Here is a 26105-nt window from a genome sequence, read left to right on the forward strand (position 1 = left end):
ATTTGGAATTATATACAATGCCCAAAACACTACAAAAATGATTCGACTATCACACAAATTTCATGCATATTTGTTTTTATTTTGGTAGTCAAATTTCGTCATTGATCACGTGCGACCAAAGTTATAGCGTACAAGTATAGTCTGTCCCAAGCTATTTGGCACTGATGTCATTAGTTGAGACGCCATATTGCCAGCTTGAGCGTTTATTCCTGGTGATTTGCAATATTTCCCAGATTGCATTGTTAGAGCACGAGCTTATACAAATTTTAAAACCTATATTTATTTTCCATTGTTGATAAATTAAGCATTCATCATTAGTATTGCTTGATGTAAGTGTAAACAGTTTATTTTCCGCCATACACGTAACATGCCAATTCACTTTTTAAGAGAACAGTCGACAACATCGCATTTAATCTATTTTAAGTTGCAAAATTTAGCTAAAATTTGCCGAATGTAAACAATTAATTGGGAAGATGAATCGCTTTCTTCAGCTTCGTTATTAATTTGACTCAATTGCGCGGTTTTTCCCGTGAATTGTGAGCGTTAAAGTGAACTATTTTCGTGCAGGAAAATCTGCATTCAAATGGTGAAGAAGATGGAAGAAAAAAATTAGAAACTCATACAAAATCTAATCAATGATGGTAAAAATATGCGCAAAATAAACCGCTATTTGTCCTCACAATAGTGCTTATCCTAACTTGATCTCCGTCTCAGGAGGATAGAGACTTGGAACCGACACTTGCTCAGAGTTTAAGCTCGTACTGCGGATTAGAAGCAGCTGATAAAGGGCGTGATTACCAACCTTTTTTTGTCCCTAGAATCGTCGCTGCTGCTCGACGAGGACAAAGAACTGGAACTGCCTCTTCTCCTAGCGGGGGTTTTCTGCTCAATCTGCTGCAACACCTTCATGGTCTTCAGCAGCTTTTCCTTCTCTATAACTTCGCGTTTGGCCTTCTTGGCCTTTTCCAACATGTCCTGCTCCTCTTTCGCCTTGCGGTGCCTCTCTTCCAATAAGCGCTGCTAATTAAAAAAAATCCCCCTTTACCAAACCAGCAAAAAACCAACTCTGTTCACTCCCAACCTGTTCCTCATCGCGCTTCTTTTTCAGCTCCAGTAATTCCATTTTCTTGCGCAGAATTAGGAGCTTTTTGTATTTTTCTTCGGCCTCAGCATCGTCCAGTTTTTTCGGAACATCCTTTTCGACCTTTGCCTCTTCTGGTGACTTGGATGCTTCCTTCTTGTCCTCGCTCCTCCTATAAGAATCCGCTGGTGAATCAGAGCAAATCGCTGAAAATTTGTGAAGACTTACCTGCGCTCGCTGTTGCCGTGGCGATGTCGACGGCTCCTATCGCGAGATGCACTTCTGGGCTTTCGGCCACCTCTTTCTTGTCTGCTTCGAGCGTCTTTGTCGTCAACGTCCCGATTTTCCCGCTCACTTTGGTCTTTGTTTACCACCTGAATGCGGCTTCTTGTGGTCTCTGATGGACGGTCGTGTCTTCTAGAGTGATGCTCTTGATGCTGTCGCCCATTTGGATGAGAATCAGAATCTTGGAAATTTCTGAAAAACTGTATTAGGCAATGTTTTAAACCGGCGTGGCTCAGTTTACCTCCTGTCCTTATTATTGGTTGGTTTTTCAATCTCGAACTTGTTCCTGCCTCTGATTTTCTCATTTAAATCGCCGCCTCTTTGCCAGTTGTTGCCTAAATGTTTGGGCGGTTCCTGTCCTGCCATTTTCATCAAGCGCACATTAACCTGCTCACATTGTTACGTTAAATCGTCTGATAAGTTTATGGGTAATTGATTCGTAAATACCTGATCCAACTTGTCGAATTGTTGCAACTGCTGCTGCTGCTGCTGTTGCTTCTTGGCATATCCGCTAAAGACTACTTCCCCTGTGGGCGGATCTTCACCCGTCTTGATCTGCACTCCTAAAGCCATAGCTAGAATATCGGATCTTTCGTTGACCACTTGCTCCGGTTGTTTCTCCTGAGCGTCGTTTCTCTTTTCCACGCTTTTAAATTCTTTGTAGGATCCAGGCAAAGGATACTGCACAAGGCTTGGGACATCTTTTCGAGGAACATCCTCCTCTGACGGGTTGTCTTCGTAGTCTAGGGCATTGTAGTCAACTTCGCGGTGTTTCTCGCCTCGTCTGGGCGGCGAAGTTGGTGGCGTGCCAGATGGATAATGACGCCGTGTTTGGGAGACTGAAACAATCGGTTCCACGTAGAATATTTTCTCGATTAGTGAATGTTTGCTTACTTGCAAGAATATCCAACTTTTCTTGCTTTTTCCTTTTGTCCGCCTCCAGTTTCTCCAATTCGGAATACTTAATAACGCGCTTTTCCTCCTGTCTCCAGTAGAACGGGGTAACACTCCGTGACCTGCTTCTCGAAGGCGTGTGGAATCGCTGAAGAAGAATATTTGGAAATGTGTTGGAAGTCAAGGAATGTTTGAACTTACAAATCGTCCACGACCTTTTATAGTTCTGCCACTTTTGGTGGTTAAAAAGGGGCGTTTCCTTCTGGAATAGTTTTTTCCGTTACTGTCATAGCGCTCTCTTTTAAAGCGATCGCTTCCCCTATCACGATCACGGTCACGATCTCCTATGATTTTATTCATGGTAAAACTACTGGATTAGGAAAATTCTCTTCTAAATACCTCGTTTTTTCGAATCCTTCTCTTCCCTCTCTTTAGGCGGGCCGCCTCGCATCAAGAATTTCTGGGAAGGAATTTCCGGGATTTCCTCCGGCTTGATGTCTGTTAGTGTTACCAGCCAATGGGGCTCAGTCAGTTCGCCTTCCTCTTCCTCCTCGGACTTGCCACTATCGGCTTTTCTGAAAATTATCAATGCAAATTGCCCTTTCCATTGCAACCATTCTACTTACTCCTTGGATTTCTTGCTTTTCTTTGACTTCTTGTGCTTTTTGGATTTTTTAACTTCCTCATCTGAACCGGCTGAATCGCTATTCTCTCCTTCTTCCTTCTCCTCCTTTCGGACCTTCTTGGCTGTTGCAAATAAACGAGTTAAGTTATGCACTGCGAATGCACTCCCATCTCTGTCCTACCTTTAGCTTGCTTGATGAGTTCTCCGCACTTGATAATTTTGGCATCCTGCAAGGGTCTACTATTGGCATCAACTGGTAAACTTTCAATTTGACGCACAACATCCGCTCCACTCACTACTCTTCCAAACACCACATGAACCCTACAAAGCAAACGGGTTGTAGAAACTGTTAGCTGGATGAAAACCGTTGAATTACTTACTTGTCGAGATGTGGGGCCGGTTGCGTTGTACTATAACATAACAAGGCAAAATATTTGATCAGCTTGGTTTCGTATGAAGGAAAAAAGTACCAACTACAGAACTATACATGAGAGTTCTGTAGGCGTTAACAAGATTTTACACGCAAGTCAAAATAAATCTAAAAATTGCTTTACAAGGCTATCAGCTGAAAGAAAATATGATTAGATTATGATGCGGCAATTCTAAACTCTAAATCTAATAATAGATTTCGTAAATGTTCAAAGCCAAGGCTCTCAGAACCCAGGAACTGCTCTAAGAGAACTGAGGGAATGCAGCAGCATCACTAAACTATCTGGTTCCCTGAATTAATTAATTTCAATAACAAATTACTCCTGAGACAAAAGTGGATAAAATCGAAATCACTTACATGAAGAACTGAGACCCGTTAGTGTCTTTGCCTTTGTTTGCCATTGAGAGCAACATTGGCTTATCATGGGTCATAGTAAAATTTTCATCTGAAAAAAAACATCTTTAGGATTCAATTGACTTTTTTGTTCATCAACCAACCCTCAAAAGTGCCTCCGTAGACACTTTCGCCTCCAGTTCCATTTCCATTAGTGAAATCACCTCCTTGTATCATAAAATCCTTAACCACTCTATGGAACACCACATCCTGCAATGAGAAGGGTTATAGAGTTATAAACTCTGCCAGCTCTGGATTGGATAGAGGTGATTTCCTCAATAACTATTAGGGTTTATTAGGGTGCCCCATAAATTTCTTCTCTACCACTTATGAATTAGTACTGTTTATTCAGAGTGAGTTAAAAGTATCTCACAAGTTATTTTTTTCCTTTTAGACTGGCAACTGATTTTCAAGAATTCGCTTAACTTGCACTTGGGATAAATACAAAATTGCATCTTGCAAATTAGTGATGGTAGCGACTACGAAGTTAGCCATAGTCAAACGCAAGATCTACGATAAAAACTTATAAAATTTCATTAGAATCCAAGTCAAACTGAAAGTTTTAACTAAGAACTAAAAAAAAACTTCATTAGATCCGAACGTTCCACGGAATGTTAAGAATTTGTTTCTTAAATTTGCATCTTATTTTTAAAAATCTGCTTCACTTGCACTTGAGCTGAAGAAAAACTGCAACTTCCCAATTAATAACGGTAACTACTTCAAATTTAATAATAGTAAAAAATAAATAACTCGGTTAAAAACGTAGGAAATTATCGCTTAACGGGGCGAAGCTTTCTCATGTTCAGCAGTTTCGAATAGAGGACATAATGAGGCTGGATGAGAGGTACCAATACTAACATTAGCAGTATAGCAGAACGGTTCATTTTTAACACAATACAAACTTGCAAGTGTAGTTATTTCCCCATTAAAACAACCGAAAGAAACTGATGGCCTCCTTTAATACCAGGTGCTATGCAATGAACCAAATATATTCAAAATATATTAAATAAAAGACAAACAAGCCTGCTAAATAGCTGATAAGCATGAATGCAGGCAGCCATACCTTGTAGTGAAGTGGTTTTCCGGTCTCACTGCCTAAGCCCTTTTCCCCCGTACATAGAGATCGGAAATTTTCAGCAGTTTTAGGAACCACGTCTGCGAATAACTCGAAAACTATTCGGCCACTATTCAGGCCCCCAATTGCCACATCGAAGTAGCATCTAGGCCTTTGAGCTGGGTTTTCCATTCTGCACAGACAAACCGCTATTGGTAACAAAATCCGCAAAACGCTACTTGTGCACTAAGATTCTCACACTGCTGAAATTGAAAAGCAATAAGGAAATATTTAGCACATATTCCGGTAAATTAAATAGAAAACACTGCTGATATCTGAAAGACAGTGTCAGCGTGGTGTCAGCTAATGGCGATTGACATTGGCAGATCCATAGATGAAGACAACTCAGATCAATCAAACTAGCGCATATAAGCCAACCTGACTCGCTGTTTAAATGACATGCGCAATTGAGTTTGAGGTTACGTTAAGCTAATCAAAACAAACTTCTATTTACCAAAACGGGTAACTAGGAAAGAGTTATTATTATTATTATTACTATTATTTTATATATTATTTTCGAAAACTCGAATGTTACTCGTAACGAATAAATGTTTACAGCGCTTTTTTCAATTTGAAAATGCCGCACATACAGCACACGCTCTTCTGCTTCACTGTCTCTACGTAAATATCCGTATGATTGGATCATAGATAAAGACGATTGAATTGAATAATGGATTGACTGAATATGATCTAAATGGTTTGGCCTCGTTGGACCGGTCTTTATCTATGACGCAGTCTAACATTCGAGTTTTCGAAAATAATATATACAATAATAATAATAACTCTTTTCTAGCTACCCGTTTTGGTAAATAGAAGTTTATTTTGTTCAACGTAACCTCACACTCAATTGCGCATGTCATTTAAACAACGAGCATAGAACATTACACTCGCTTTCTCTCTCGTCTTTATCTATGGGCTTACATGCGCTGGTATCTACGGCTAGTATGACATAACATCAACAATCTCTTTAATTTCCTTTGCCTTTGACTAAAAATCTCATAATGATCAAGTAAGTACCTGCGTTAAATGACGCTCCCTGTCGACATCATGAACAGTTTTCCCCAAGCCCTTTTTGGCCCGAACACCTTAAAATCGTATATCCCTATTCTTCAGGTTTATTCTCGGGGCTTTTTCAGATTTGCCATTAAAGCGGGCCTGGCAGCCTCCGCTATCTACTACGTACGGGAGCAGGGTGTATGGAAGAACAGTGACGAAACGATCGAGACAGGAAAGCGGCTGAAATCGGCTGTAAGCCCCTACATTGAGGAAGTGAAAGCGCAAATTCCCATTGAGGTGAGCCCCTGAATCATGGACAAACAGCCTTTTACAATTTGCTTGTCGTTTGTAGCTCCCTGTGGTGCCCCAAACCGAAAATGCATGTCAACTAGCAAAGGAGTACTGGAATGCAGGAGTGAGAGCCACTTTTGCGTTTCTCGTCAAATTGCCCGATTATTCCTGCGAGTACACGAAGAAGGGACGAGACAAGTTGATGGAAAATCCTGAAATTAAAAACTTTGTTAACTCGTTTAGTAGCGCCAACTGAAACATATAAATAAATTATCTGCCCTAGCAAAAGTGTTTAAGGTTTTATTTTCAACAATGTGCAAGTTTAGTAGCTAAAGATCAAAATGTTCCAAATGGTATTAAAAATAAAATAAAAATGCAAAGTGAAGATTGCAAGAAGAAAAAAATTTCTGGCCCATGAGGGGATCGAACCCGCGACCTTCGCGTTATTAGCACGACGCTCTAACCAACTGAGCTAATGGGCCACAGGAAAACGAAACGAAAGTCATAGAGTTAAGCTAAAAGGAAATTTAAAAAATCGTGTTGCAAATTTTTCGTTTAATAATCATCAATCCAATCAAAGAGAGCGATTGATCCTTGCATTCTGTGCGCAAACTAATTAAAGCTGGGAATTTTCGTTGCGGATCCTGAAATTTATAAAGATTATGGGGATGCAACTTCAGTTTACTAGTGCTAGAAATATGCATAAAACGCTACTTTTTGGCAACATTTTTCTTGTCCCTCAAAAGAAGGCTATAAAAACCTAGTGTATATGTATAGACACTAGTTAGAAAATATCGTGCGCCTTGTAGTCAAGTAATAATAACCTTGCCCCTTCGCCAAACTGTCCATAATATCATAGGACACAATGGAAATCCGAGATCGAAATATAAAATCTTGATTATGAAATGATAAAGATGATTAATACACTAAATAATCGGAGTCAGTTATTAAATTTTAAAGAAACTATACTAAAAAGACTATAACGTGCTAGTTAAATTGCTAAATATAAGACGGAAAGGAAACTTCCGCTTTAAACTATAAACTGATGATTACAATCTGCGTTTTGCACGTTTAAAATACGCCTTCTTTATAGCGAAAATGTATGTTAAAGATGCAGGAAATTTGGCCACCTTTTCTTAGAAGCAGTTTGTACCATACCGTATCACTCGAAGGGTGGTGGGCCCTTGACACATAATTTCCTTACCCTGACCCGATGTTTATTGATTCGGATTCCACAACAAAGCCACAGTTTGAGTCTGTAGTCGAAAAGGGGCACAGTTTGCTTGAAAATAATGCTAAAACGTTTGAGCTTGATTTGCATTCAAATCGGCCCAATAATTATATCTGGATGTATTTGCCGTTGTGCGCCTGCTGTTAAATGACCAAAACACTCAACACGCAAGTAAGTAGGAATTTTTGGCTTATTTGCTAAGCGGCAAAGAGCGCGTGAAAAACAGTTTTTTAGATATTTGGAAATTTTCATGAAGGACGCTCATTAACGTGTTCCAATAATGGGTGGGTGCCAATGTAAGCCATGCTGCAAACACAAGAAATCGCACTACACTGGAGGCTCAATTTTGGATCGAGTAATTAGCCAAAGCTCCAATCAAGACCAGTGTTTGTTATACCGATTGGCCAACTACAAGAAGGGTAAGAGCTAGATGAACAAGCACCCGCATACTCGGAAATCACTCCAATATTCGAACACTCTGTATATGCGCCTACAAAATCAACAATATAGATTAAGTGGCATGTTTTTAGGAGGTGAATTAATTGATGCCTACAATGCAGGCGGGCAGATTGAGTGCGAGAAGCTGATCCGCGACCAATTCGCGCAACTGATGTATCAGGATGGCAAAGGGAAGATTATCAACCGATCTGAGTATCTAAGATGGAAATTCAGGGATCATGAGCATGTTAGTTAATACTTGTGTTCGAATTTTTGCAAGAAAAAGAGTGACAAATGCTTGAAAGGAACTTAAGTCTTTTTGCGCTACTTACGCCAAAGAATAGTATTTAAGGAAATTTCGCCAATTATCTCGAAAACCTTGCGCCAACCGAAAAATTCTCAAGAAACAATTTTTTTAATTGACTTGATGTTTGCTGCCGCTTTTTGGAAAATACGCATAATCAACACGAGTTTGGGGCTTTCAAAGATCAGAAATGGCTCGACTTATTACTCGGCCAAAACCGCAGCACTATCCGCCTCCAGAAAAAACATTTAATTTATTGTTCCAACAAAGACTGGCTCACAGATAAGGAAATTAAGCGCAAAAATAGCAAATCCGGGTGACCATTTTTTAATGATTTAGCGTGTGCTTTAGGTGATTCTCCCAATCGAAGCGTCACTAAGCCGTTACGACCCATTAGGCAAATGGACCGACCATGAAGCCTGCTGGCAAATGCAGTACAGAGGCTCTCTAGGCGAATCCCTGCTCCATCTGCTCATTATTTGCGACAGCAAAATCCACACCAGACTGGCAAGAACGTTAATTAAATGCTTCCCGAAACTGGCGCTTGATGTTGTCGAGGGAGAAGAGTACTTAGGTAGAAAAGATTAATTTCCTCCAATTTTTACCTTTCGGACTCTACGGACAATTCAAACATTGATATTAAAAACAACCTTCCATAAAATGGCACTATTTTCAAATCATTCTGTATCATTTTTTTTCAAATTTCAGGGGCTAGTGCTCTTCACCTAGCTATAGCCTACAGCAACAACGAACTAGTCCAGGACCTAGTTGAGGCTGGAGCTAACGTGAACCAACGAGCTATCGGTAAGCAAATCGCTGATAAAACCGGCAAAATTAACGCAAAAAACCGTTCTAACAGGTAGTTTTTTTCTGCCGAGAGATCAGCAAAAACAGCGACCAGCTAAGCATACAGACTACGAAGGTTTGGCTTATTTGGGCGAGTATCCACTGGCTTGGGCGGCGTGTTGTGCCAACGAAAGCGTCTACAATCTGCTTCTGGACAGCGGCGCTCATCCAGATTTGCAGGACAATTTCGGCAACATGATCCTTCATATGGTGGTCGTTTGCGATAAATTGGTCAGTTTAAAACTAAGCCAGATTGGCGTTAAAATAACTGTTGATTTCCCACATTGATTCCTATTAGTTTTCAGGATATGTTTGGCTACGCGCTTCGACATCCCAAACTGCCGGCTAGTAATGGGATTATTAACAAAGCTGGATTGACTCCACTCACTTTGGCCTGCAAACTAGGTCAATAATACGATTTTAAAACCAATTTTTTCCATATAGAATATTTCAGGTCGTGCGGAAGTGTTCAGGGAGATGTTGGAACTGTCCTGCAAAGAGTTTTGGAGATACAGCAACATTACATGTTCGGCGTATACTCTGAACGCTTTGGACACTTTGCTGCCTGATGGTCGCACCAATTGGAACTCTGCCCTGTTCATTATCCTCAATGGCACCAAGGAGGCGCATCTCGATATGTTGGGTAAAATCCTTTGATAGCTTTTGGATAACAATCTCCGAAAAAACCCTTGATTCCAGATGGAGGCATCATTCAAAGACTGCTGGAGGAAAAATGGAAAGCCTTTGCTCGGAACCAGTTCCTCAAACGCTTAATTATCCTGATAGTTCATCTAGCTTTTATGTCACTGGCTGTGTATATGAGGCCTGATGATCCGGACGAACCGTTACTGGAATGGTCCGACGATCCTACAGTTATCATTCGGTATCGTCGGCTTTTCCAAGAGAATCCAGAGGTTTTACTGGGGTTTTGTAGATTTACTGCTGAAATTGGGACGCTACTAAATGTGCTCAGTTACGTTGTTGTACAGCAGGGAGACGAAATAAGGAACCAAGGATTTCTCTCTTTTTTGAAACAACAAGTAAGTTGCGCTTCTTTAAGTGTATATTGGCTGATCGAAAGAAAATTGCTTCAAAATAAACACAATTTTGCATATTCGATCCTGAAATATTGATCATTTGAGAGCATCCAGCATAAAGTTGTTTTCAGACAAATTCCCCGCCAAAGTGCATTTTCTTAGTGTCCAACTTGATGATTCTGGCATGCATCCCTTGTAGACTGGCCGGAAACCGAGGGTTGGAAGAAACAATTTTGATCTTTGCTGTGCCCGGATCCTGGTTTTTGCTCATGTTTTTTGCCGGGTAAGTGATAGCTTCCAAACTATTCTATAAAGAAAAGTGCCTGTTTTTCCAGTGCTGTTCGCTTAACCGGACCATTCGTCACAATGATCTACAGCATGATCACCGGGGACATGCTAACTTTTGGAATAATCTACACAATTTTCCTTTTCGGTTTTTCCCAGTCGCTTTTCTTCTTGTACAAGGGAAATCCCAGCGTTAATGGCACGTTGTATCACAGCTACAGCTCCACTTGGATGGCACTGTTTCAAGTCACAATGGGAAATTACGATGTAAGTGATCAATTTTTCAATCGCCAAATAGTGTTTTTATGTTCACTTAAAAAGGGTATTTTCCTTAAAATGTTTTTTTGTAGTACTCTGAACTGGCGCTAACAACATATCCAGGTGTGGCCAAGTCCGTATTCGGTCTTTTCATGGTATTCGTCCCAATATTGCTCTTCAACATGTTGATTGCCATGATGGGAAACACTTACGCTCATGTTACCGAACAGAGTGAAAAGGAATGGGTAAAACAATGGGCGAAAATCGTAATTTCCTTGGAAAGGGCCATCCCACAAAAGGAGGCTCATAATTACCTACAGGTCAGACCCATCAGGGCGTTAAAATTTAAACATAAGACATACCAAAAAGTTATCGAAATAAATAACTTTACCATTGATTTAACTAAATATCTAAATATTTCTATAGGAATATAGCATATCCTTGGGACCAGCTGAAGATCCAGCAACCGAACAACGAGGAGTGATGGTGATAAAATCGAAAAACAAAACTAGAGCCAAACAACGAAAGGGAGCAGTCAGCAATTGGAAGGTAAAGCATTTGAACACCCCCAGTAAACATTCCCAGAACATCCCCATTTCAGAGAGTGGGAAAAGTTACAATAAAAGCGCTAAAGAAAAAAGGGATGACTGGGGAAGAGATGCGCTGCCTAATGTGGGGGCGAGAGTCAATTAACACGCCGGTAAAAGTAAAAGGGTAAGCTCCGAAGTAAGATAATGGAACGAATGTTTGCGAAAAATATTCTTCATCTTCAATCTAGGCCTAAAAGAGACCCTTTGGCAAACCCCCAAGGCCCAGACTTGGCCAATGGCTTCGGGGATGCTCTAACTTCTGCTCTGGATGTAATGGCGTTTACCCACGATTTGGACATTAATGCTCAAGGCCTAAATTTAGCAAAACAAACTCTAAATCCTAAGGTAGCAACGACTGAAATGCCACTCTTACCCGCTCAAGGCAACGCCCGTTTTCAACCCGCTCCTTCAGGTAAACACAAAGGATTTCCGTATAAACCCCAGCTTTTATCACATTAACTCTCCTTAGACGTTTCAATGTTGGGCACTTTGGGGCAATTGTCCGCCTCACAAGCTGTTAGAGACCCTCCTCGAAGCCCTAAACCGAACCAAGCTGGACCTAACATGATTCAACAGGTTTTACCAGTTTTTCTTAACATTCACTTGCTTTAACGACTGTTTTTCAGCCTTTTACGGACCCTCTAAGAACTCTGGTTTTGGAGTCTCTAGTGGAGACCAATTCAGCCAGATTGAGCGTTTTGGCTGCACAAGCAGCCAATTTGCCTGATACTGCCGAGATCGTCTCATGCCCAAATACGGCCACCACTTCCGTGAAGAACCTCGCAGGAATTTTTGCAGGGACTGGCAATTTTGTGAAGAAAATTGAGGAGAAAGTGAAGAAGAAAAAATATGCCGTTTTGGAATGCAGCGATAGCGAGAGCTTCGGAGGCAAGTGCCACGGCATTTCAACGCATTTCCAGTCAAAGACTTTGAAATATTGCAGAAGTGCTGCTGGGGACAATATCACGGGTGAAGAGGGCCAGACTGATACATATGCGACATTCTGCAAACAGGAAAAGGAATTTAGATAAAAAGAAACTCATCGTCTCAAGTGAGTCTAGTTCAGTGGAAGCCTCTCCACGTGAAGATCCTGGTCAAACGCCAAGGCAAAAAAATTTAGGTACGCAAAGCTGCAAAAGCTGTAACTTCTTTGTGCTTAACTAAGCTTCTACCAACAGATTACGCAGAGGATCGAATGCGGAGCGTCAAGGATGAACTGAAAAACAACCCTGGCAAAGTGAGGCCCATTAACATCGACGTGGCAATGAAGGACGAAAACGATATTATGTAAGAACTAGAGGAGTTGATTGTCCTTACGAATTGTTACTCTCGTGCAACGTATTAAATATTTGCTGTAGTTCTACTAGTTTAGCTGAAGATGTTCTACATGTGAAGGATAACGGCGATGGCCAACTCGTACAGTCACAAAACCAGAAGCCCAAAAGGAAGAAAAAACGATCGAAAACTGGGAAAACCAACAGGCAAGATCAGCTTTATTCGCTCAGTTTCTGGATGTTTATTCAGGCTGTATATTTAGGGTTGCGCCTTCTATATCCGAGCAAAGACCATACAAGTCCGACTCGGCGCTTAAACAGCAAACGGACGAGTCGAGTAGTTCTCCTGATCCATTAGCACCATGGAGTACCAAGAACATCGCCAATATGAACACAATTCTTGCTTGGGAACATGATAATAGTATTTGAGGTCCAAAACATTCTTAGCTAGGAAGCCACAAAATGTTTTTCTTACGCAGATTGATTATATTAAACGTAAAATATTGGAGCGGTGCAATTCATTCAATGGTTCTAGAGAAAAAGGCGATCACATGGGTTTTGAAAACAACAGATTAACAACCATTATATATTTGCAATTATTAGACTTGACATATGCCACATAATCACTGAGAAAACTGCTGAAACTTTTGTTAAATTAGCAGCTTGACCAACAATGAAACAGTGTGTTTTATAGGTTTATATATAACATCTAGATCCTATTCTAACAATTGCACATCTACCAAAATAATGTTGAAAGGGCGCACATTTATCCTAAAAGTAAGGAGGCATTTACATAGAAGATAGTAGTGATTTGAATGAACAACCTCAATTATTCAACTCTCAGAGATCCTTAGACCATCACATTTCCAGCCAAGTGTAACTTTGATCAGTGTTTATCTACGCGAACATTTGGAATGTAACTTTGCGACATATCGTTTTAATTAAAGCTTTATATGTTCCAGCCCAAGTAGACGGGAAAAGGAAAACCTCTATTTACAAAATTTCCTTTGCCAAATCAATTTACCAAAGTTCACCAAATTAACAAAACTACCAATCAATGATATCGCTGACTTACACTGAATCCAATGACTGATACTAGGCCAATAATAACCAGGCTATAAAGATTAGAGCAAGCCATAGAAACACTTTAGATAAAAACTGCTCTTCCATATACTGCGGGGTCCCTTGTGCAGGCACATTCGGTCTTGGCTCTCCGAAGTTAAAAGTTGAGGTGAAAAACCCGAAAGGAAACGCTCCAATCCCGAAAGACATGTGAAAACCTCCATCCCCAAAGCCAAAGCCTGCAACAATCACGTCAGACGTGCAACTGGGGGCTGAAAGAAACGTTTTACCTGAAAAGCCATTTCCAGATTCAGGCTCGGTTCTTTGACCTGCCGGTCTTGGGGGCACTTTCTCTCTAGGATCTTGTTGTTGCGTGCTTCCCCTTCCATATAATGGCACCACTTTATCTCTGCTTATTGCAGCTTTGCAAACAGGACATACCTGCCTATTTGGTCTAGTTTCAAGCCACTGATGCAAGCAAGGCCAGCTGAAGATACATTTCTGCTTACTGGAGTCTCATGCAATTAGTACGATTCGAAAAATTACCAAAACAGATGGCCACATAAACTGACCACAGCATCCTTAGCCGTATCCAGACATATATTGCATTCAAGTAGATTGTCCTCTTTTCTATCGTCCTCTTTCGTGTTTGGTCTATCTCCTCCGTCTCCTCTACTAGTGCTTTCCTTCACTTCCGAACTGCTTGAAGCCATGTCTACTGGATTCAAGTGTTTAAGTTTGATTATATGATTAGATCAAAATATGCCACAAGCTGGTGCGAATCTAAATAATGATGTTATTGTGCAAGTGTACTTACCCACTTCGGTAAATTAGCTACAATGTGAATGTCACTTAGGAAACAATGACGTGTTCTATGCAGCATTCAATAATGGTGATATTTGATCGATAGTTCGATTTGGCACGTAATTCGGTCACTAATTCACAATAATTTATACTATTTCAGGAATTGTAATAAGCCATTAAGTATTTATTAGTGTAAAGCAAATCATCTGACACTGACAACCAAACAAATGTCCATATTGACAACTACGACAACAAAACATTCGAGTTAACAATTGATCAACATATAACAACATTGCCAGTGGGCGAACTTTAAAGCAATTTTTCTCGTTGAATACCACAAATAATTTTTTTTTAATTACATTATTAGTTCTGAATAATAACAACCTAATCATCGGGAGGAATTATAATTTTTTGGGGTAAAAAACTAAGAACATAATTTTCCGCTGCAATGTTGCCCCAGTTTCTATGTTCATAGTCATTTTGATTTTGACAAGAGCCACATAACCTGCTTCTGTAAAAACAAACTAAATGTAAAAGTTCGTCTGTTGCGATTCTCTTTTGCAGGAGAATCAAGAAAAATGGTAAGAAACTCGCTTAAAAATGTGACTTGCTTTCAATTGAATGATTTCAGTCGGCGTTATTTAACTTACAAAGCTTACTCACTGTGGTACTACTAGTGATTTGTACTTGTTCCTACTTGAAGTCGTTCTTTCCAAAAGTGTTCGATAAAAGCAGGACAGGGTCAGTATTTAACAGACTCTTATCGTATAGATTTTCAGCTAAAAGCGGGTTTTCTTTCAGTATACTAAAGACTTGCTGGAAATGTGCAAGGATAGGCGAAAGAAAGTCGCCCTGGGTAGCAGCGGCATGTTCGATGATGGCATTTACAATACTGTTTTTAAAGTGAATTTGATTAATTTCCTTGTAAAGTTTTGTATACTCCATAATAAAACAATAATTTTATCATATTTAAACTTCCGACTTTGTGGGGACGGCCCCAGTAAACTACATCTTACTGACCCTAGTGTGAATTTAGGGATATTCTATATGCTTATTATATCTGTATATTGAGTAAGTAATTTGTTTCGCTAATATAGGAAGACGTTTGGTATAAATTGCATTTTTAGTACTTTTTTTAAACTATTATTTGGATGTATTTTCTTTTTTATACCTCTCTGTTTTAGGCAGCGTCCTTGCAATCTTTTCTTCAAATCATGCACTACATTATTAGTTGAACGTGTCAAGACCTCGGTGTTTTTGAAGGCATATTCTTCCGCCATTATGTCCAGATAGCGTAGGTGCTACCAATACTTCCGCAATATTTTATATTGCGCCCTTGCTGTAAATCTGCATTTTTCAACTTAATCATTTAAGCACCTCTATTATTTGCTTTTTTCTCAAATCTAAAACTCCAAGTCTGATTAAAAGTTCCTGGTGTTTCCCGGTGCATTTGTATGCAAAACCAAGAATCCACCATTATGTCCAGATAATATTGCTGGATACATTTTCTTCTGGCTATGAAATTTTTAATTTCAAATGCATTTTTACTTCTAAATGCTTAATCGGTTACTAATGCAAAATAGATTTTGCTACTTTGTCGCCCGGTTTAATTCAGCTGAGTAATAATGATTGTTTGCTATTACGTTCGTACTATTATACCGCTGGGTTATCTTGAAACAATATAAACGCTTAATTGCACCTTTGTGGAACGATACCGTTATTTTTGAAGTTATAAACAACCTGGCGAATATCTTTATTGGCGTTGCGAGCTATAAAGCGCTTGGCAAATTATGATCAAAAAGTCTGAAGAAATTGAATAAATAATACTACATTTTAGTGATAAGTCCAAAACCGATGTCGAAACACTTATTGACCCGAAAACTATAAATACCCCAATCCGCATCAGTGTTTCCAATGTGATTTTTCTCTGGCAGAAGCGTTGGTGCGGTTTAGTTTGCTTATATAAACGTTCCGCGATTATCGTGTCGTGACTTTTTTTTTCTTTTAGCGTCAACACACTGAAGAAAGGGGCGAAATGGCAGACGCCCAGCAAAGCGCTGTAAGTAAACTTGAGGCTCTAATTTATAGTTTTGTGTTCTAGTGCGATCGAGCAGTATAAAAAAAATTGGCGCCACTTTGAACATAAAAAAATCACATATTTGCAGCATTCATATGTCCCCTTTTTTTCTACACTTCCACTCTCTATTAGTTACATAAGCGTTTTGCCAATAGTCGGCCGCTGATTATTTTAGCCATATTTTATACACACGCCTGTTACATTATGTATGATTTCCAATGTCAATGGTAAAAACCTATTTATGAAATGTGAGGTGAAACATTGGCATGCGAATTATAATGACGATCAGGAATTTCTGAAATACATGTGCGCTCTGTATATGTACAATCGAGGCAAATTATGTCGGATCGGTACGCTAGGGATTTTTCTAAGTTTGCGGTCTTGTTCTATGGTTTGCGGTTGAAACATATGACAACATTCCCCATGTCGATGCTTAAAATGCAATAAAACTGTTTAAAAATCCTGATTTCAATACACACATAAAGCGCGGAATTCACGGGCAAAATGCTTTAGAAACTTTACAACTGCAGGCAAAACGGCGGAATAAATAAAGAAAATCTAGATTTTCGAACCATTTGAGATGAATGATAATGTTAAACTCGTAGCTACCCACTTTATGAGCGTGAATATTTATTTTATTTTATTAGTAGATACGTATAAATAATTTTTTGTAATGAGAAACATTAGTAAAAAGTGCAAAGCACAGTTGAAAATACATATTAAAACAACTGATATTTTAGTAAAAAATCTGCTTTAAAATCGCAATTTTTAGTTCGTTTCGCGAAAGTTAGGAGCAAATAATCTCACTCATCCCCAAAATCTACGCCACTGGCTTCTGAAAAAACGTATCTTACTGCTAAAAAAGTAGCTATAAGATTTGATAAAACACGTAGCAACTTTTGCTTGGCCATCCCAACTAAACTACTCAAAAGGTTGGCCATCCCAACTAAACTACTCAGGAATATTAAATATTTTTGTATTTCTTTGGAGCCCGGTATTTTTTTATGATGGCATAGAGATGTCGGCCTTTCACTGCAAGCGAATTTTATTGGCTTTACATAATGAAGCTTTCAAGTTCAAAATGTACCGAGTCTTTGAGAGAACTAAAAAATTAACTCTTCAGATAAACGGATTTGAATGGTTTTCGTTTTGAACCCCGAAACTGTTTTGGAACCATTTGGGTACTGCGCAAAATAAGGCAATTAAGTCCCACTTTCAAAACCCGTTAGCAAAAATATGGAGTTACAAAAAATATACGTATAGGTATTCAGTCGGAAACAGAAAAAAACATATTTGAGACCTCGTATAACGAAAGCGAGGCGCTTGAGGTTGTTATAAAGCATTTGTAAACATGCAAACTTGTTAGGGTCACCCTGTAGATGACCTTACGAAACGCAAGAAGTTAGGATCCTAAAATAGGTACTCATCATGTAGAGAAATTATGCAGATGCAATATTTGTTTAGATACGCATAAGAAAAGCCGTTTAATGAGATTTCTTCTCGCACTCGGTCTTAGTCGCAAACTGCAAACCATTTCCAATCAACTAAAGTGAACTCTAGTTGATGTTGAATATATCTAAATATTTCATCTGAAGTTGATAAGAAAGGTTAAAAGCAACACAGTGATTGGACATTTTATCAGTCTTCTTCATATACGCGTTTTAACATAGATAAAGACAAGTTTACAACATCAGCTGGACGTTTAATAAATCTTCAATCGTTCTTCTCAGACGAATTTATCAGCTATTTAGAGCTCGACACTAATGCGCACCATTTAGAGAACCCAAAACGATTATTCGGTCTAGATTAAGAATAGAATTAAACCAGGACCGTATAGTCGAATTCAACTTTCCCTTTTGAATTTGACTTAACGAGAACTTAATTGCTCCAAAATGTTCGTGGAGTGTCTTCTAGTCGCTTCGAAATCCCGAACCAGTCAATAAGTAGCGAACAGAGACCACATTTATCGTTAACTGTTGTTTAATTGGCGTCAATTAGACCACCAATTACCAATTACGCAGATACCCAATAGATTCAGATCATTCGAGTGTGAAAAATTGAACAGTGAGAGTGCTAAGATGCGTATCAAAAGAGTCATCACCATTCTCAACGATTTGGGCAGGGTGGAACTTGATCATGGCCCTCAGCAAGGAGAAGAATACGAGCATGCCGTAAGAAGTAACGTATCAAACGAGGTACATAAACATTGATTTACTGCGTGGTATTTTGTGCACGTGTCCGTGACCTCAATTTTCCTCCTCCTCCGACGAGACTTTCTAGAGCCGCCCAAACAACCCCTCAGTTCAATGACGTCAGAATAGGGTGGAGAAAAACACGTAGAAAATTCGGGAATTCCGGGGGGTGTGGCTGCACTTTGCCCTAAATAGAGGGCTGGAACTTTGCCAGGGTCGTACATGTAAAATTCACTAAGTAATTAAGAAAGCGAATAACCCAAAAATGCATTCCTCTTGAGGGCGTTGTACCGTACTAAACTGGAAACTTTGGGCGACATAGCGAAGGCTTTTCTGATCCTTTGCAATTTTTCTGAGAACTGAACCGTTGAAACTTCACTACTCTTCTGATTCCGGTGCTGAACTCTCTATCGATCGTTTGAGGGGAGTATTTGCCCAGTCTTGCGCCCCACTGATAGGGACTGTCTATGGTAAAATCTTGAAGGTGACCCTGGATTCTCAGTGCTGGACTAATCCAGAATACCGCGACTTGGGTTTAGGCAATTTTGAAAAAATTGCGCATACAATTAACTGGCAAAAGAACGTTGCGATTGATTCATCAGCTCACTATGAAGTGCAAGAAGGTGGACTTAATGTCCTTCGTGACTCCTGAGGTAAAGTAGCTAACTATAAGAAATGTTTAAGATACCCCATTTTGTGCCTTTGAGTGTCTGCATTGTTTATGCATTGAAGCAGGTTTAAACCCAAAAGGCCCTAATCTTCGAGACGTGTATGAAAGCGTAAAAATATTTTTGCGCCAATTTCTTATCATAATGTGGGAAATTTCTTCGCACGCGTAGAGGCAAAGAGAGTTCTCCAGACGCTCTATCGAAAAGGTCCTAATGGTTATTCAGATATTTTCGGCCGTTCCTGAGATAGAAGCTTCTACATTTCCCCAACCTCGTAAAAATGAAAAAAAATTCCATCCAAGGTTTTAAGGGTTAGGAATTCCTCTAATTTTCCAGTACGCAAAAACAGCCTCTCAAAAAGCTCCTAAGGATTCTTCAGATAATTTCAACCGTTTCCGAAGCACAATTGAAATTGTTGGAAATTGAGACTCAAAAGGCGTAGAGCGATTTTTTTCAGTCTTCACTTTTTCTGCTTCTATCTTTTTGGAGGTTAGGAATTTCCGATCAAACCCAAATCATGAAACATAGTTCTGGAGATTGTCTATCAAAAAGCTTCTAACATCATTCCGATATTTTTAATCGTTTGCGAGATATAAACGAAAATGTGCTTTTGCAGGCCTAAGTCTTTCGATGTCTCATCTCTGATACAAGCCCTTTTACATTTTAGTTTTCCTATTTTTGCTTCTATCTCTTTAGAGGTTAGGAATCGTGATTAAACCTAACAGGCAAAAATTGTTTTCTGGACGTGGAGGAGTGATCAGATCAAAAATGTGATATTTTTGGGACACACAAAACTGTTCTGTGCGGTTCTGGAGAATAAATACCTAGTGATTTTCTAAATACATCGTGCAGATTAAAAAACTCGTTTTTTCGAAAAATACTTTGAGATATAATAATCAGAGAGCGTCAGTAGTTGGTAGCATTTTCTGGACGAGTCGCTTCAACCAAACAGTCCATAGGTAATTAAACTTTCCTATCTGGATTAGGATAGAAAATAGATACCTAGATACAAAAAAGAATCATTCTCGTTCATGCTTTACGCCCTTTGCACACTGTGAAACCGAAAAAACTTGCAAATCCCACAACTACTGTTCAAGCGAGAATATCTCTCAAAATCTGTATGTATAAAATTGACCACCGTGTATATGTAAGTGTGTAATATTGCTAGACCAACAACAAACAGCTTAAAAAACTTGTGGTTTTGATAACTTTCAACTGATATAATGGCTTTTAACAACATACATATCTTTCCATATAGTGTGTTAATTACTGAAAATTAACTGGCGTGGATCAAGAGAATCTCACACTTAAACCAGATATAACAGGACCTCATCACGTCGTTATCAATGTGCTATTAGTTGGCTTTAATGCATGTTGGGGAATAATTAACAAACATTCACCTACATAAATGTTTTCGACTCGTTCTTTTAAGGGTAATTCGCGATTATAGCAATTGCGTTCCATAAACCAAATCTTATCTGCAGCTTAAACCAACCGTCCATAAAGCTTGCTTGATTGATCGATTGGCAAACCACCAAATCCAGATCAAATGATATGTTAAAGACTGGTACCATTTTTCTATGGATATCGCATTGCTGGTATACACGGAGGCAGAAAAATTACCGAACAATTGATTATACGTGTTTTACACCACATTCCCTTATTTAACTTAAAAAAGGGGCAAAGCGACATCGATGCGGCGATTCTTGGAAGGAAATTATGCATGACGTGGGGCAACGTGACGTCGCTCATGTTTCGCTGGCCTTCGTGAACGGCCTATAAGCGTAATCCAGGCCAGACCTACTCAAATGTGCGGCAAATTCGTCGCTTTAATCAATTTAATAATTTATCTGGCATCAATCCCCTTTAGATACATGGGCTATTACGATAATTAATTCAGAGAAAAAGTGAAAATTTACAAGAGTTGATTTTTCCATAGCATTCAGTGGTTCTGCTTGACCAATGGAAAACATATTGCGGTTTCAAAATAAATTGATAATTTGCATCCCAATTACCGGCAGTACTAAATAATGCTGGTCAGGAAACTGATAATTTATCATTAATTTTAATAATGTTTCGACTAAAAATAAATGCACAAACAACTTTAGCACACCTGAAAGGAGAATCCCCATGTAGATTAGGCATGATTTTACTACACACCTAAAGCCACTAATCCATATAATAACTGAAATTGTTTGGGAAGTCCCATATAAGCCATTTTATTAACTCGCGTACAGCTTTTTTGTAATCAGTTTTCCCATAGCAAAGCAAGTGTACAGTTCAGGATCAAATTAATTGTTTTTTTTTCTCTAAGTGAATGCAAAAATTCGAACGGTAACAATGCCAGCGGTTTCAAAGACGGTAAGCTTAAAAAGCGATTAGTGATTATGATAAAGAATATTTGCGTAAATTGTAAATTAATTGCTAATGTGGAAATAACCATGTAAAAAGGAAATTATATACCTGTATTAAATGATTAATTATCTGTACATATTTTTTTGTTTGCCTTTGCTTTTGGCTTCTTTTCTTCCCTGCAGCGGGCATAAATGTTTTCTTTTCATTTTTTCCTGCTTATTTGAAAAGTTCGGACTCTTAGAAACAATTGTTTTTTTCTTCTGGGACTTCTCCAGAGTATTTTTCAGCTTTTTAAAAATCTCCTTGGGGCTAGTTGGTAGCTTTTTTCCGTTTTTATTTACATTTAAGCTTCAGCTTTCCCATAAAGCCAATTACACTTTAAAGCCATAAAAATGTGTGCACTGAGGAAACCAGTTTGTTTAGCGTTGCAGAGCGCAAGTTTATTGACAAAAAAGTTCCAAAGCGCTGCTGAAAAAGGATTAATTCAACTTTTGGTACCAAAAAAACGGCGTCCCTTTTGGGGCATCTTTTCAGTAGCCATTCTGAAGAACTGGCTTTTACCAATTGGGTTTTATTAGTAAGTCTAAAGCGAAAATATCAACAATTTGGATGACCTCAAAGTTTCGCGCCGTATTGTTCAGGCACGGTTTGAAATATCCAACAATAGCTTGTCTCGTAAACTGTATTTTCCCTATTCGATTTGATAAGAAATTCCTAACCTCTAAAGAGATAGAAGCAAAAACACAAAAACAAAATGTGTAGTGCTGTGTATCTTAGAAACGAGCAAAAATACCTGGTCATTCATAAGAGCAATTTCAAATGAGCGTTTCGAGACCTTTCTATTCCTCCTCAGATGTCAAGTGAAATTACTAACCTCCCACGGAAATAAACCCACTTTTGTTGAAATGTTCAGTGAATGGATTTTCACTTGTATCTCGGATACTATTAGAAATATCGCAATAATGGTTAGGGCCTTTTCAATAGTCAGTCTGAAGAACTATCTGTCACCAATTAGGTTTGATGAGAATTCCAAACCTCCAAAAAGATCGAAGCAAACATTTAAAAAATGCGTAGAAGTCGGATATCTCAGAAACGGTCGAAAATATCTGATCAGCCATAAGAACCATTTCGATTGAGCGTTTCGAGACCTATTTTTTCTCCTCATGTGTCAAGCGAAATTGCTAACCCCCAAAGCAATAGAGCCATTCTTGATGGATTGCTGAAGATTTTCACTCGTATCCCAGCTACGGTTCGAAATATCGCACTAATGAATAGAACCTTTTCAATAGTCTGTCTCAAAAACTGTCTGCCAGAAAATAAAGTTTTTAGAAATACCTAACGTCTAAAGAAATAGAAGCAAAAATGTGGACGCCACGGTTCCAAATAGGGAAGGAATCATTAAGATCTTTTAGATTTGGCAACCGCATTCGAGACTTATCTACGTCCTCACGCAGCAACTAAGATATCAAGGCAGATTGGCTAGCCAAAAGTGACTAGTTAATGAGTCTTCTGTGGAATGCTTGGCAAAAAGAGGTGCTGCAAGTTCACTAAGAGACCATATCAACTCTGGCAGTTTTGTTCTCTCGTCTCTGACTCTGGTTAGTTTCACAATACTACACAATATGATCCAAAGTCTACGCGGTCTGAGTCACGCAAGTGGTGCACCAATTGCACAACTTTCAGGAATATAGCGAAACGTGCGTGACCTTTGCATTATGTCCCCCATATAACGGCCGGGTGGCCTGTTGGAGGCTTAGGGGCAAGCGCGCCACACCTCTCACGTCAGCCAATCGCCTGACGTATCTGTGGGGCCCGTGAGCCCCTCCCGTCCCGCGCCCACTTCGGTTATTGAATGGTTTTCACTTTAGGTTGGCGGGCGCGAGTTGAGTCGTTCAGCTAGCAGTTTGTAGACGTTTACGTTTTGTGACTGACTTTTTTTTATCTCACTTGATTCACTGTAACGTGCGCTATCAGACATTGAAGTTGCTCGCGAGTTTACCGCTTAACAACGATGGGCTACCGACGAGACATTCAAGCGCATCCTCTGGTAAGTTTTCCGAATTTGCCGGTTCTGATCTAACAGTGGTAAAACTGGTAAATGGTAATGTTATATGACCTAGATTTCCATGCCATTAGCAACCCTGGAAGCATTTTTTGCAACATCATTGCCTTGCGGTATCTGAATTCGAGCACGATATTTAAACGATTTAATTGCTTGACCTGGACGAGGAACCCATTAATTGTGCAACGTAAAACGCAAACACTGACTTCGCATACCTGAAACGACAATTGTTTCCGGCTGTGACTGTTGTGATCGTTGCAGTCTGGCCTGGCAGGCCAGTTGTAGGCCTTGGAATGCTTGCCCTTTTTTCCATGGAATTCAATTTGGTTTTTTACCACCGCAATCTACAACCGGCTTGATTACTTTGCCGAAATAGAAAACCATAAAAGTAGGTAGACTGAATTACTTTACCACCATCAGAGGTTGATCCAATGAATGCACAATCGTTGCAAAATGACCTCGACAAGGTTCATAGTCGAGAGATAAGGATTATCAAGAAATTATGTGAAATCTGGCGTGATTCAATAAACTAGTGGATTAGGTAGTTGTTGATTTGGTCTGGATTGCGGAAATTTTCTGGAAAAGCCGCGATTTACTACTAACCTTTTCACTAAACTTCGAAACCGTGACATAAACACATAACATCCCCCCTATTGGGGGGGGGGGAGATATTCTGTGGACATTAATAACGCCAGCTGAGTTTAATTTATGCTATGACAGTTTTGGGTTATGTTTTGATTGTTTTAGACGGATATTCATTTTTTTGAACTCATTTATTATTACTATTAATTTTTATTATTTATTGTTTTGGACCAACAACAATTGCGCCGTTCTAGAAGCACATTTTATCTAATCTAAAGCCCCAAATATACAAAGATTTCAGAAAATTTACTTTTACGGTTGAACCCATACTAATGCCGGCTTATTTCACAGGGGCAGGCCTATAATTTGCCTATTTTTTTTTTCAACCTGCCAGTTTTCATTTGAGAACACTTTGTATAACTCGATGTCCAGATGATTTTCCTTTGCTTGAAGTTACACGTAGACTGCATGATTTAATTAAACCATCAGCAGAAAAGTGAATTATCGCTTCTTAAAAAATAATTCTGGAACGCAGCACTTGGCCTTTCTCGCTTATCAACACTAGTAACATTTGATTACTTGTGCTACATAATTATTAAGGCACGCGAAAACAGGCTGTTATTAATGGACCAAAGTAATTGGGCATGATTTACCCAAAAACCGCAATTTTTTGCTATTATACCCGCATAACATACTATGTACTTTGGTTGACGTAGTAGCCTGACGTAAGTGGGGCGCCGTAAATAAAATGTCACCGACCGAGCCTGATAATGAGCAGCGAAATCAGCATTCAAAAATAAAAAAATACACTATTCTCAACTCGCACTTGAATTGTCAGCCTGGAAGTACTGAAATTTACACAGTGATAGCGGATGGCCTTCAGCCTTAGTAAAGGTAAAGGCCATAGTGGAACACTGTGTCAATGCTAGTGTTTCGTAGGTTTCCGCTTTTTTACTTCCGCTCATGTTTAATGCAGGCCAAATTTGCATTTGCAAGGGTGTTACAGGGAGAAATGATAAACTGGTTGCTTTTTTCGTTCAATTTTTTTGGATGATTGCCTCAAATTTGGAACGTAGCTAGTGGAATTCACGGAACACTGACTAGCAGTGTTTTCTATTTTTTTGTGAAACCAACCAACTTTCTGGTCTCGTTCTCATTCGTGAAAGTTTTCAAAGCAGAATTTTTTGCAAATAACTCGAAACCCGGGGCAGGTGCGCAAAAATTGCAAGCAAGAAATGTTAATTTGTTCAAATTAAACAAAATTGTCATTAGATAACAGTGGCGCTCCACAGCCCTGAGAAGTAAAAGAGGATTTAAACCCCAAAAATATCGCTCTGTACACTGAAACAAGCGCTTGCTTCATTGAAGTCGTTACCAAAGCGTAGCCTGGGCGCCAATTTTCAAGCAAATATCTCAAAAACCACAAGAACGAAAAACTAAAGTAAAATTCCTAATTTGATCAATCACCCTGTATATCGGAAACAGAGCTTTTGAGGTTGTATGTTTATATGAACTTTTCTACTTATTTTTGGGCTCTTTCATTTCCCAATGCGAAATAGAACAGAAGGAAGAAAAACAGTTACTTACCTTCAAGCCCGAAGAAAATTTTCAGACATGCTTTGAGACGCTCTGTCAAGGGCGGATCCAGGAAGGGGGGGTCATGGGGGTCATGACCCCCCATTCAATTCTCTATCCAACGGTGCCAAAACGAATTTTGTTGCTCGAATAGTTCTTGAGAAACTTCGAAAAAAGCAGCGTCATGTTCAAGTGGATTTTGTAACTCAAAAAAAAACCACACAAATCTAAAACTTCTTGAATTCAAGCATTTTTTGAAAAAAAACTGCCAACATTTCCTTATCGATGGTTCACTTGCTAAAAAGGTCATTTATTTCTCTCTAGAATGACGTACAAATGAGCGTTCTTGCTCATTT

General features: G+C 39.2%; 6 protein-coding genes and 1 non-coding gene across 15 annotated transcripts in view; 4 read left to right on the forward strand and 3 right to left on the reverse strand.

Moving 5' to 3' along the window:
- Positions 1-5552, reverse strand: part of LOC109537762 (peptidyl-prolyl cis-trans isomerase G) — a 6506-nt gene extending 954 nt beyond the window's left edge. Inside the window, exons 1-14 of one of the 2 annotated variants that reach the window (XM_019904644.2) lie at positions 4772-5552; positions 3813-3918; positions 3673-3760; positions 3266-3295; positions 3067-3206; positions 2887-3007; positions 2660-2835; positions 2462-2604; positions 2261-2408; positions 1814-2205; positions 1608-1753; positions 1310-1558; positions 1082-1253; positions 803-1017 (exon numbers count right to left, since the gene is read on the reverse strand). In XM_019904644.2, the coding sequence (XP_019760203.1) occupies positions 803-1017; positions 1082-1253; positions 1310-1558; positions 1608-1753; positions 1814-2205; positions 2261-2408; positions 2462-2604; positions 2660-2835; positions 2887-3007; positions 3067-3206; positions 3266-3295; positions 3673-3760; positions 3813-3918; positions 4772-4954 (2309 nt within the window). In that variant the 5' untranslated portion in view covers positions 4955-5552. Of the gene's footprint in view, positions 1-802; positions 1021-1081; positions 1254-1309; positions 1559-1607; positions 1754-1813; positions 2206-2260; positions 2409-2461; positions 2605-2659; positions 2836-2886; positions 3008-3066; positions 3207-3265; positions 3296-3672; positions 3761-3812; positions 3919-4771 lie in introns of both variants that reach the window. The other variant, XM_019904642.2, reaches the window with a different exon arrangement.
- An 82-nt stretch (positions 5553-5634) lies between these two features.
- On the forward strand, positions 5635-6397 carry LOC109537764 (MICOS complex subunit MIC13 homolog QIL1). Its single transcript, XM_019904646.2, has 3 exons — positions 5635-5831; positions 5959-6115; positions 6171-6397. Exons 1-3 carry the CDS (start codon positions 5824-5826, stop codon positions 6363-6365), a joined length of 360 nt encoding a protein of 119 aa, XP_019760205.2. The 5' UTR covers positions 5635-5823; the 3' UTR covers positions 6366-6397.
- Positions 6398-6517: 120 nt separating this feature from the next.
- Trnai-aau lies at positions 6518-6591 on the reverse strand. The gene has a single exon. It is a non-coding gene; the product is annotated as a tRNA-Ile (tRNA).
- Positions 6592-7585: 994 nt separating this feature from the next.
- LOC109537730 (transient receptor potential cation channel subfamily V member 6) lies at positions 7586-12574 on the forward strand. The gene is made up of 17 exons (XM_048668047.1): positions 7586-7759; positions 7871-8025; positions 8434-8656; positions 8791-8886; positions 8942-9159; positions 9234-9333; positions 9383-9571; positions 9628-9968; positions 10097-10248; positions 10301-10517; positions 10601-10828; positions 10935-11057; positions 11110-11222; positions 11287-11510; positions 11568-12218; positions 12277-12385; positions 12457-12574. Exons 1-15 carry the CDS (start codon positions 7621-7623, stop codon positions 11708-11710), a joined length of 2661 nt encoding a protein of 886 aa, XP_048524004.1. The 5' UTR covers positions 7586-7620; the 3' UTR covers positions 11711-12218; positions 12277-12385; positions 12457-12574.
- Positions 12575-12944: 370 nt separating this feature from the next.
- LOC109537754 (E3 ubiquitin-protein ligase RNF185) lies at positions 12945-14507 on the reverse strand. 2 transcript variants are annotated; one of them, XM_019904635.2, is made up of 4 exons: positions 14252-14507; positions 13981-14149; positions 13725-13921; positions 12945-13673 (listed from the first exon to the last, which is right to left on the reverse strand). In XM_019904635.2, the coding sequence occupies exons 2-4, from the start codon at positions 14145-14147 to the stop codon at positions 13468-13470; spliced, it is 570 nt and encodes a 189-aa protein (XP_019760194.1). In that variant the 5' UTR covers positions 14148-14149; positions 14252-14507; the 3' UTR covers positions 12945-13467. The 2 variants fall into 2 exon arrangements, with proteins under 2 accessions (XP_019760194.1, XP_019760193.1); XM_019904634.2 differs by having other exon boundaries at positions 13981-14152; positions 14252-14490.
- A 112-nt stretch (positions 14508-14619) lies between these two features.
- On the forward strand, positions 14620-15353 carry LOC109537756 (protein kish). Its single transcript, XM_019904636.2, has 3 exons — positions 14620-14819; positions 14870-14979; positions 15040-15353. Exons 1-3 carry the CDS (start codon positions 14817-14819, stop codon positions 15143-15145), a joined length of 219 nt encoding a protein of 72 aa, XP_019760195.2. The 5' UTR covers positions 14620-14816; the 3' UTR covers positions 15146-15353.
- A 790-nt stretch (positions 15354-16143) lies between these two features.
- The window catches only part of LOC109537752 (hexokinase type 2), a 20417-nt gene continuing 10455 nt past the window's right edge, over positions 16144-26105 (forward strand). For 2 of the 7 annotated variants that reach the window (XM_019904625.2, XM_019904626.2), the window contains exon 1: positions 18355-18510. In XM_019904625.2, the coding sequence (XP_019760184.1) occupies positions 18394-18510 (117 nt within the window). In that variant the 5' untranslated portion in view covers positions 18355-18393. Of the gene's footprint in view, positions 16298-18354; positions 18511-19100; positions 19161-21431; positions 21537-23347; positions 23578-26105 lie in introns of those variants that run through there. The other 5 variants (XM_019904628.2, XM_019904629.2, XM_019904630.2 and 2 more) reach the window with 4 other exon arrangements.

This window comes from Dendroctonus ponderosae, unplaced genomic scaffold, assembly GCF_020466585.1.
Source record: "Dendroctonus ponderosae isolate FM_Combo_2020 unplaced genomic scaffold, Dpon_F_20191213v2 Dpon_F_20191213_7, whole genome shotgun sequence".
Classification (NCBI taxonomy): Eukaryota; Metazoa; Arthropoda; class Insecta; order Coleoptera; family Curculionidae; genus Dendroctonus; species Dendroctonus ponderosae.